This window comes from Grus americana, chromosome 4 (assembly GCF_028858705.1).
Source record: "Grus americana isolate bGruAme1 chromosome 4, bGruAme1.mat, whole genome shotgun sequence".
Lineage (NCBI taxonomy): Eukaryota > Metazoa > Chordata > Aves > Gruiformes > Gruidae > Grus > Grus americana.
In genome coordinates, this window is record NC_072855.1 from 57987900 (window position 1) to 57998600 (window position 10701).

The 10701-nt window shown below is 41.2% G+C and overlaps 1 protein-coding gene across 5 annotated transcripts in view; it reads left to right on the plus strand.

Moving 5' to 3' along the window:
- Window positions 1-10122, plus strand: part of EGF (epidermal growth factor) — a 62007-nt gene extending 51885 nt beyond the window's left edge. For 3 of the 5 annotated variants that reach the window (XM_054825502.1, XM_054825505.1, XM_054825503.1), the window contains 3 exons: window positions 2317-2419; window positions 5853-5955; window positions 7474-10116. In XM_054825502.1, the coding sequence (XP_054681477.1) occupies window positions 2317-2419; window positions 5853-5955; window positions 7474-7679 (412 nt within the window). In that variant the 3' untranslated portion in view covers window positions 7680-10116. Of the gene's footprint in view, window positions 1-2316; window positions 2420-5852; window positions 5956-7473 lie in introns of all 5 variants that reach the window. The other 2 variants (XR_008577126.1, XM_054825501.1) reach the window with 2 other exon arrangements.
- Window positions 10123-10701: the final 579 nt, after the last annotated feature.

Here is a 10701-nt window from a genome sequence, read left to right on the forward strand (position 1 = left end):
GTTGACCGTGGCTGGAGGCCAGGTGCCCACCAGAGCCGCTCTCTCACTCCCCTCATTTACTAGACAGGGGAGAAAAGGTATAACGAAGCGTTTGTAGGTCAAGATAAGGACAGGGAGAGATCACTCTCTAATTGTTGTCACGAGCAAAACAGACCGAACTTGGAGAGGGAATTCATCTGATTTATTACCAAGCAAAACAGAGTAGAGGAATGAGAAAATAAAATCAACTCTTAAAACACCTCCCCCCACCCCTCCCATCTTCCCGGGCTCAACTTCACTCCCGGCTTCAACCTTCCCCCCCCTCAGCGGCACAGGGGGATGGGGAATGGGGGTTACGGTCAGTTCATCACACGGTGTTTCTGCCGCTTCTTCATCCTCAGGGGGAGGACTCCTCTCATCGTTCCCCTGCTCCAGCATGGAGTCCCTCTCACGGGGTGCAGACCTTCAGGAGCAAACTGCTCCAGCGTGGGGTCCCCCACGGGGCCACAAGTCCTGCCAGCAAACCTGCCCTGGCGTGGGCTCCCCTCTTCACGGGTCCACCGGTCCGGCCAGGAACTTGCTCCAGCGTGGGCTTCCCACGGGCCGCAGCCTCCTTCAGGTGCCTCCACCTGCTCTGGCGTGGGGTCCTCCACGGGCTGCAGGTGGAATCTCTACACCCCCTCATCCTTCCTCCATGGGCTGCAGGGGGACAGCCTGCTTCACCATGGTCTTCACCACAGGCTGCAGGGGGATCTCTGCTCCGGCGCCTGGAGCTCCTCCTCTCCCTCCATCTGCACTGACCTTGGTGTCTGCAGAGTTTCTTACATCTTCTCACTCCTCTCTCCGGCTGCAAAAGCTCTCTCTCTCTAAGTGTTTTTCTTCTTCTTAAATATGTTATCACAGAGGCGCTGATTGGCTTGGCCTTGGCCAGCGGTGGGTCCGTCTTGGAGCCGGCTGGCATTGGCTCTGTCAGACACAGGAGGAGCTTCCAGCAGCTTCTCACAGAAGCCACCCCTGTAGCCCCCCCGCTACCAAAACCTTGCCACGCAAACCCAACACAATCAGGAAAAGTTAAAATGGACTAATTTACCTTATTTCTCATCATTCTGCTCTGTGGATATACCCTCAGATCCGACACCTGTTTGATTTCATATTAGCAGACCTAGTCTTATCCTCTACTGGAGACAGTAATTTTTTTTTAAAATGTTTGAATACAGAGGAACATGTTATAGAGAATCTGAGGAGAAAATCCATGGTGGAGACAGGTCTTTTTTGTTTCTAGCAAAAAGAAAATTTTATTTACATTGTATTTTCATGAAGGGAGCAACATATATTAATTACGACAAATGCGCATTCCCAGTTAGTATATGAATGTGATGTAGAAATAAAAGGAAAATCCATATTTTCTTTGGTACAAGTCTATTAAATTTCATTTAAAATAGATCAAGTAAAAGGATGTTATAATTTGAGACTTCCGGAATTTGAAGAGTGTAACAGTAATTTTGTTAGCTGATGTCTGGGAGGAGAAAATATGTGTATGTAAAGTCAGTAAAGATGTACTGGTTTGGATCTCAAGCAGTGTAAATGAGCTCTTTTTCTTATGACCATGTTTTCTATGTTGGAGCATATACGGGCTTTTAATACTGCCTTATAAGTGATTGCTGTTTAACTACAAAAATAACGATTTTTGAATTTATGGAGCTAGCCACTTAGAGCTGATTATTCGTTTCCTTTTCCAACTCCAGGTTGTACTCTTGGCTTTTTTACCCTTGAGCTAATTCCGTTGGTCATGCTTTTTCCTGGAAATGTCTTAGTTCCGAGCTTTTTGAGGCTTTCAATTTGTTTATTTCACAGTAATTTCTGAAATTGTTGTTTTTCATAAATGATGCAGATGAACGCAGAAGCGACTTTCATAATTGTAACTATCACTGGTGTAGAGAATACAGTCAGATTTTTATTTCTGAGCTTCACTCACAAATGCTGTTCATTGTATTGACTGAAAGATAAATCTTTATTAGAGGAATGTATTATAAATAGAATAATATAAGAAAATGGAAAGGGGTAGTTGAAATTATGAGGCCTATTGTTTTTTCTAATGAATGACCCTTTACAGATGGCACAGTAGAACAATCATTTGTTCACTTCTTACTGACGACTGTTTCTGACGAGCTGTTTAACTATTGTGCAGTAATTGACAGTAAACCACCCTTTCAAACCAATGAAAAAAACCAAAATATATGTCCCTTCTGTAAATACCAACAGAATAATGTGTGAAAGAAAGCAGCTTCTGTTCCTCCCAAAGCAAAATAATTTGTTTCCACTTTTGCTTTGTTGCAGAAGTCAAAACTTGTATAAGAAGAATCTCTATGCAGAAGCGATAGGAGATGCCAGCAGCCCCGCTGACAATGAGAACGTGACACCTACCAGCAACAAGTCTCAGGTAATTATATTAATGTGGAGTGGAAAGGGAAGCAGGAAGGATCAAAGAGTGTTAGGGATCCACTTGAGATTATCCATCAAATAATTCACATCTTAAATATATTAAATAACTGCTACAGTCATCAAGTGCTTTGCTGTGAACCCTAGTTCATCTTACCTCATTGTTATCCCTCAAAGTTCACAGCTGCCTGGATGTATTGCAACCATTAGCCAGTGTTATTGTTAGCTTTGAACACAACAGTTGGGGAACTGTGTTCTAAATTAAGGAAATGGCAATGTGATGACATGGCATATCACGGAGTTATTTTCACAGGAAAGTATGCCCTCTGTAAAAAAGGCTTCTTGGAAGCCTTGTTGAACTTTGTTTTGGGGGTTGATGAAATTACATGTCTTTATATTAGAGGCTGCTGCCTTGTAAAGAAAAACAACTAGGATGTTATCGGGCAGTTTGGGAGGGAATATAAAATACCAATTTTGCACTGGTGTAGGTAGAAATGCTGTCATGATCTGGTTGTACTGGCCTGTTTCTGTTGTTTTTGAAGTTGCGTCAGAGAATTTGACCCCGTAAGATCTGATCTAAGGACCTGATTCTTACTGCCGTTAAAAGGACATTACACTGCTGGGTGATTGCTATTGAAACCTGAAGTTGGTGAAAGTGACATATTTGACATCTGTGGCTACTTCTGTGCCCAGTCTGAGACTCCTTTCTCAGAATGGCATGACTTACCCTGAGAGCTTGTCTGCACACACATATCATTCAGCTCTGAATAAGTCGCTGTAATACAGGTATCACAATACTTGTCCAGGTAGCATCACATTAGCTAAGCAGCATACACTCTTCAAAACAAGCAGAGTTATTGCAGTGGAAAAGGCTACTGGAAGAGTTTAGACTTGTACAGGATTGGCGATGAACTCTAGTGAATCACATACCTTTTGACTGGGGTAACTGCACACATGTTTTTCCAGTATAGGTATTACTGCAAGGTTTTAAAGCCTTCCACACCCAACTATAACTGGAAAGGTACAAGAACCGTGCGTGTAGTACTCATGGTCACAAAAGAATTTTACATTAAATGGCCTGGAGTTTGACTCTGCTCCAAATCTTTGAGTCCAGAAAGAGATGAGTTTGTTCTACTTGGGACTCTCTTGGAGGGGTTAAATATCATTAAATATTTACAGTGGAAATCCAAGGATTTTAAATCAACCCGAAGAAGGACTCGACAAATGGTTTAGATTGAGTGTCTGGCAGGATTTGTGAGCGGGTAGCCATTGAAACACACTGTCAAACATATGTTGGCAGTACTGAATTGACTTGACCCTGGTTACAACATACTGTTCCTTAGCTGGTCAACTGCATACTCTTGTGGACCTTTCATTACCAGCACTTTGTTCCTCCAGGTACTGGACAGCAAATATGCTGAATCATGGTGATGCCATCATTTGTTCACAGCAGGGACAAAAACCACAGTTTGCAAAATATCTGAGGCTGAGAAAATCAGAAACATTAGCTGGGACTGAGAAGAGCTCGTTGCCTGCGAGCAGTACTCTAGGAGGCCTGCAGCTCATCAGCTCTGTCCCCACCTGCCATTGTCCCCATAGTTAATGCTAGTGGTCAATGACATTTTTGCTGAATATAGAATTAGACAGCTAAGCAATGGACTGAATCAACAAAAACAAATCCAACCTACTCATCTATTGCACACTCATGTTAAATTTCACCATGCATTCTTGCACTGGGAGACATCAAATGCATTAATAATTTATTGCAAATGGCTTGTTGCAGGTTGGAAGAAGAAATCACTGACCCTTTGCTAATTATTGCTGCTTACGCAGTAATGGATTCCTGTGGTTTCATGCGTGTGATTCTCTCTGTGCTGATGTAGCCATTGAGTGTTAGGTTCACTGGGGCTTCATGCATGCATGCACTCAGGTGAGAAACTGTAGCATTCCCAAAAAGCAGCAGGAGGTTATCCATTTCTACTGTTCACTTAAAGTGGATTATTTGGGAGCTTTATGTAAAAAAAGAGATTATACTACCTCAGGGACAGAAAACTCTATAGTTCCTCACCTCTTAAGGTACTGGAATAGCTTTTTGGATGCTACTGATTTACACAGCATTAATAATCCTAATTGTATTGGGACCGGATGATATGTATGCAGTAACTAAAGAGCTCATGAAATTCACTTCTTTTGTAGCCCACAGTGTTACTGCTCATTTGCGAGGCTGGGGAGAGGGAGTGCAAATACTTTCTTGTTCTTGCCCATCTAGGTTAATGTAGAGGATAACAAGCTTTTTATGCTATCACACGTATCAAATGCTAGGTATCATGATACTGAAACTGTACCTATAAATTGCCCAAGTGCCATTCACTTTACCTCTTACTTCTATTCTGCCAGGTGAGGCCACATTTAGCTGAGGGTACGCTTAGGTATTTTTTCACATTTGTATTAGAGTACCATAAGCCAGGCTAGGTTTGTCCTAGGGATATGTAAGCCTTGGTAAACTTCTGCACATGCCTGGATTTTGATGTTTATTCTGAGACTTTTCATCCAGCAAGTGTTCTGCTTTGCACATTCAAAGATATTTTGCAGAATTGTGTGTAGCTGAATCTCCTCAGGGGTCTGTCACATGTGGGTTAGCAGCTGTAAGCCTACAGATTTTATGTAAATGAACTGATGCCTAAGTAGTCACACCTGCTCCATCTGTGATCTATCCACATAAATCCACCAATTATCCACCTGCACCACTGAATCTGTCAGTCCTGCTGTTGGAACATCTTATTTACAGGCATTTTCTCTTCTTCCCTGTATCTGCCCTTTAAACATCTCCCCCCTTTACTGGGTTTCCCTCTTTCCCTCTATACTACTTCAGTGCAGTGCTTCACATTGCTTTCCTCTACCCCTGTTTTTTCTATTTCCCCCCTGGTCTTTTCAGCATGTTCCCCCAGAGGGTTCCATCTTCTGCTTCCAAGGTGTCGCTTCCACTGGGAAGTGGATGTCTATCTGTGGGATGATGGAACTGCATTCCCCAGAAAGGGAGGCTCGCTTCTTTCCCTGTCTGACAGGATTTCCTGCTGTCTGGTTGCGGGTCTCTTTAATACTTTTAAAGTGGCTCTCAGTGCTATGGAGACGGTTGATTTTCATGAACTTTTGTTCTTGAACCTGGAAAGGTTGATTTGCAAGGCAGGAGAACAGGGTAGTTCTTTACTAGACTGGGACTGCACACTTTCCAAAGGAAGACCAGGGCCGTCATCAACTCTAATGTTTAATTATCTGCAGGGGAAGGGTCATCCCAGAAGCCAGGATGACCTTCTTCCCCCTGCTGTGGTTGGAGTGTGTGGCCCTTCTAGTTTTCCCCTTGGGTTTCAGAAAACCAGTTCATTTTATATTAATTTGGGCTCTGTATATTTTGTGCATATTGCATGTATTTGCAGCTTGCGGTTGTTAAGGAGTGTAACAGTTCTCTGGAGACTAAAGCGGTTGATCTAATTGAGTGTGAGACAACAGATCCTCATCCTGCCTGTCCTTCAGAATATGGTGAGTAGGGTTTCCTTCCTTATTAGAACTCTCCTCACCTTTGTACCAGCAGAAGCAGTGGCTGATAGAGGAGACAGGGAAATCAAAATTATATTTCCAGCCTGTTTAAAGCTGTTGTGCACAGCAGAAACATGTTTTTATTGCTGTGAAGAGACCATTCAGTCCTTCACTTTGCAGATTATTCATGAGAAATTACACTACAACCGTGCCTTCACACTCGTAAGAAGCCAGATGCTTCTCGTGATCGTAATAATACCATATTTTTATATTTATAGAGAACTTCACAGGTTTGCTTCATAACGAGTGAAGTTATGCCCCTCATACCAATGAGGAATGTATATCTGTGAAACAATATACTTTGACGGTCCTTATTCATTCAGGCAGCATAACTGGTGTGAGGAGTCCAGGTCTCCCCAGAAAACTTTTGCCCTGCAGCAGCAACTGCAGTTCTGCTTTTTGTGTTAAACAAGGTGTTTGCTTGGGGAGTGTTTGGTGCTTAAACACAGATGCAATGAATGAAGATGTGCCTCCCATCCCTGGTGCAAAGGCAGCAGGCAGCACAGAAGCACACAACAAGCTTCCATGGCCCTCAGGTTACCAGCTGGACCACTCTGAGTTTTAGGATATGCTGCCTTATAGATGGCAACTGAAGCTCGTAATTGCTCAGGTGGTGAGAACTGATGGAGGAGAAAGACTGATATCCTTAACCATTTGTCTTAGTTACCATATATATCTTCTAATTACAGAAGTTACTAGAGAACCCGGTTTGCATCAGTCATTTAGAAATATGCAAAGACAAAAGTTTGAGGATACTCGAATGGGCAGGCACCTTGCATTATTTTCAAAATTGCCCATCCTGTCCTTAGACATATGATGGGAAGTCACTTTATTCATCAGTAGAAAATATGCCTCACATTTACTTGGTTGGACTAATATTGTGAACATGTGTAGAACTCTATTGTCCAGGAAAGGAATCCTGATGTTTCCCATTAGGAGGGTCTGTTTTCATTTATAGTTTTATTAGATGCAGCTATTGGAACAGAAATTTCCCATGACAGGTGTCTGATTTTTTTCCTAGTTGAAAATTTTAGCAAAAGAGGTTCAAACATTTTAGACAACAAGACTAGTAAATAATCCAATGTCTTTTCTAACATGTTTAAGAAAGTTCTTCTTTACCATGTGAGTTAATAATTCTAGGATCTTTTGACTTTGGAGCAGGGGCTTTAATTTTGCCAGGCAGGTAGTCTTCCTGTCATGGACATGCTTTATCCTGTTCTTATGTATTAAAGCAGAAAACCATGAAATTTAAGAAATGACTTGTCCTCGGCAAAATCTGTAGCAAGTTCTTGACTTTGCCTTGTTTTGTTCTTTTGACATGGGTTGGGTTTGTAATTTTCTGAACCCTGTTCTGTGCTTCCTTTCATAGCTTTCCTCTCCCAAAGCTGCTCTTAGCTTTCTTTTAGCTTAGTTGTTAAGCTTTTCAAATGGCTTTCAGTAATACGTATCCGTTTTCTCCAGTGGAAGAACAGACCGTAACATACAACAAAGGAGCAGAGACTTTGGCAAAAGAACAAGCCTGTCGACAAGACATTCCTGTTGGTGAGAAATTGCGTCAGCCCGTGGGAATGGCGAAGGGCCCTCCTTGGAGCATCCACTCTCAGCCCCTGGTGGAAAGGGAGCCCTGCGAGCTTGCCCCAGCCAGCCAGCTGATGCAGCCAGACTAGAAGCAGCCTGGGTTTGAGTGGGAAAAAGCAGAAGGATGAAGTCTGTAGAGAATGGGAACTCATGAAACACTGATGTAACCCTCATTTTTTCATTAAAATCTGGTCTAGGAAAATAAAAACCAACCACAAATCAAAACAGAACAGAGAAATCCTTGCCACTCCTTCCCTGTCATCTCTGCTTGGAAGAATTACCGTGAGCAATGTATTAGCAATGAGTACTCTATAAGTATCACTTTAAGGGCCACTGCTGCTAACTTCATTAACTGCCTGCTAAAAGGATACTGAAGGGAAAACAGACGAGCGGGTGATTTGTCAGTGATAAGTATTTTCTAATGGAGTTTGTTGCAAATAGTGGTCTTCCACAGAGTCCAGAAACTGCCTAGAAAATGGGCCACAAGGACAACTGCAGAGGAACTGGAATGGAAGTTGAAGAAGGAAAATGATCTAATAATGAATCTTTTTATTATAATACTGTTCATGGACACTTTAAGCCTCTCCCCAGCACTGCTGTCAGGTCACTGTAACTTCTTGGACTTCACCAGAGATATTCTCGTATCTGCTCATGTAAGCGAGCACTAAATGGGATCTTGCACTTCTCAGGTTTGGTGGGCTGGAGTATTGTTTATGAGCATATGGTATTAATGATGGTCACATCTATGAAGTCAGAAGTAACACCTGAGATGAAAGGTGATTCTTCCATTAAATTTTCCAGTCTACACTGGTACTTCAGAGCATTGCAGGATTGTTTCCGGACTGAGGCAGGGTGGCTGAGTCTGCTTTCAGCCCTGTGAGGAAGCTTTCTGTCCTTGCCTCACAGAAATGTGTCTGGCAGCAAAACCTGGTCCATTTTATAGGACTTAGTGTGGGGAAAGATGTCCAGCCGGTTGCTGCTCCAACAGAACAGGAGGAGTGGGACAAACAAACAAAAAACCTACTTCAGTTTAGACTGACTTCCATGTAACTGATTTGTGCTGCCATGGGAACAATTGGAAAACAACACCAATTTTTGTTGTAACTGACTTTCTAACAGCTACAGTTCCCTTCCAGTATTTACTAAGAACTAACTCGCTTATAAAGGTCTGTTGTATACAGAGTTGTAGCTTAGTTTTTTATCATATCAAGTGATTTTCACCACTGATCTTGACTTCCTAAGGCTGTTTTCAGAACGTTTTGGAAGATATCTGGAAATCAGCTAGATTACTAATAATGTTTTCATTGTGGGGGGGGTCTCTCAATCCTCTATCTTTGAAGCCTACTACTGTAACTATCAAACGCCTACTTTAAACTCCACTACAGTGTCCACCACTAGTGTTTCTTGTAATTAATTAGCTGGATAATAGTGCCAAATGTTATTAATATGTGTGTTTACCATCCTGCTTTTTGGTTTTTTAGAATCCTGCCGGGAAGGTATGGGACATCATTTGGTTACCAGCTTCGTAGGCCAATGATGGGAAAGAGTATTGAATGTCTCTTACCTCTTGTCCAAAACAGTTACACACTTGAGTAGCTTTGCGGAGTCAGTTCTGATTTATGTTGGCGTAAACAGTAAGAACATTGAGCCCAAGGTGTCTGAATTACAAAAATTATAAAGCTCTGTTGTGTAGAGAGTTTTCACTTAGTTGTTTATCTTCTAAAGTGATTTTTGATGGTGGTTTTGAATTATTGAGTCTGTTTCGTAATCACATCAGTTCTGAACTCAGAATAAATTTGTAAATTAGGCATTTCCAGAGGTTAGTTGGAACTAGTAGCAATGAAGATGCATTCTCTTGTGTGAATGGCAACAAGGGTATTTCCATGGAAAAAGAAGTGGTTGAGGAGAGTTGGCATACTAAACTGTGTTCAAGAGAGAAGAACCACTGGGTTGAACCATTAGTATTTGGTAGATTTGATTTTAAGTTCAGTATAGCTTAATTTCATTGACATTGTTAAAGGCATCTAGTTTGGATTCCCTGGTCTTTCACAGTTAATCACTGATCTTGTGTATTTTGATGGGAGGAGAGTCCAGCTATAAAGGCCCCAATTCACTAAAGCATTTTATTTCCACGAGAACTAGAGAGTAAAATGACTTTGATCACTGCACTTTGGTTATCTCTGGTGAAATATGTTTGTGTGCTTAAAATCAAAGTGCTGTGTTGAATGACAGTCAACATTTAGTTGGAAATTTCCCCGATCAAAGTAAATAAAGATTTGTAACTTTGAATCTTGTCTAAACAAAAGTGTTTCAGACTCCTTACAAATTAGTTTCATATTCTATCCTATGTTTTGTTTACTTTGCTTTCCTCCAGTCTAAGGATCTAATTTTAAATTTGACAGTGTTCTTTACAGAATAAGATATGAAAATCAAGCTGATATGTTTTTGTAATTGGGTGTTTTGAGTTTAAAATGTTTCCTAAACTCAGCTCTGAACTTAAAATAATCTTTAGTGTAAAACCTTGAAATGATACTTCAATACAAATATAATATATTTGGTTTATTTGTATGCTTATAAAGCTATTGATTTATAAAATAAATTAAAAAAACCCACCTGGTGTCCCTCTTGTTTTAGAAGAAGAGAATGGAAAATTCTGGTTTCTGTTAACCCATGTCATATTTGTTGATAGTTACATTGGTTTCATACAGCTGCAGTGTGTAATGTGTTGGTGCGGCACGTGCAGATATCAGGGGGTTTTTGTTCACCGCTCAGAGAATCTATACTAATGAGGATTATCTTCTGCAGCTCACGGGTAGATCCCAGCTTGAATACAGTACGTTTTTATTTATTATTTTAGTTATACATTCCTATAAACCAGTAGTAGCTATATACTCCTTTTTGTGCACATTTAAATGACTGTTATGAATGTTGCTACTTGTTTGTCTAGAAATATTATCCACGGCTTCACAATATGTTTTCAAACTGATCTCCAAGATGTTATTATCAGGCTTTATGTGCAGATCAGTTGAAATCAAATGGTTGAATCCTGGATTTCCTCAGGTGTTTTGGCTAGTTTTTCTGGTGTGCAAAAAACCCCCAAAACTTTTAAAA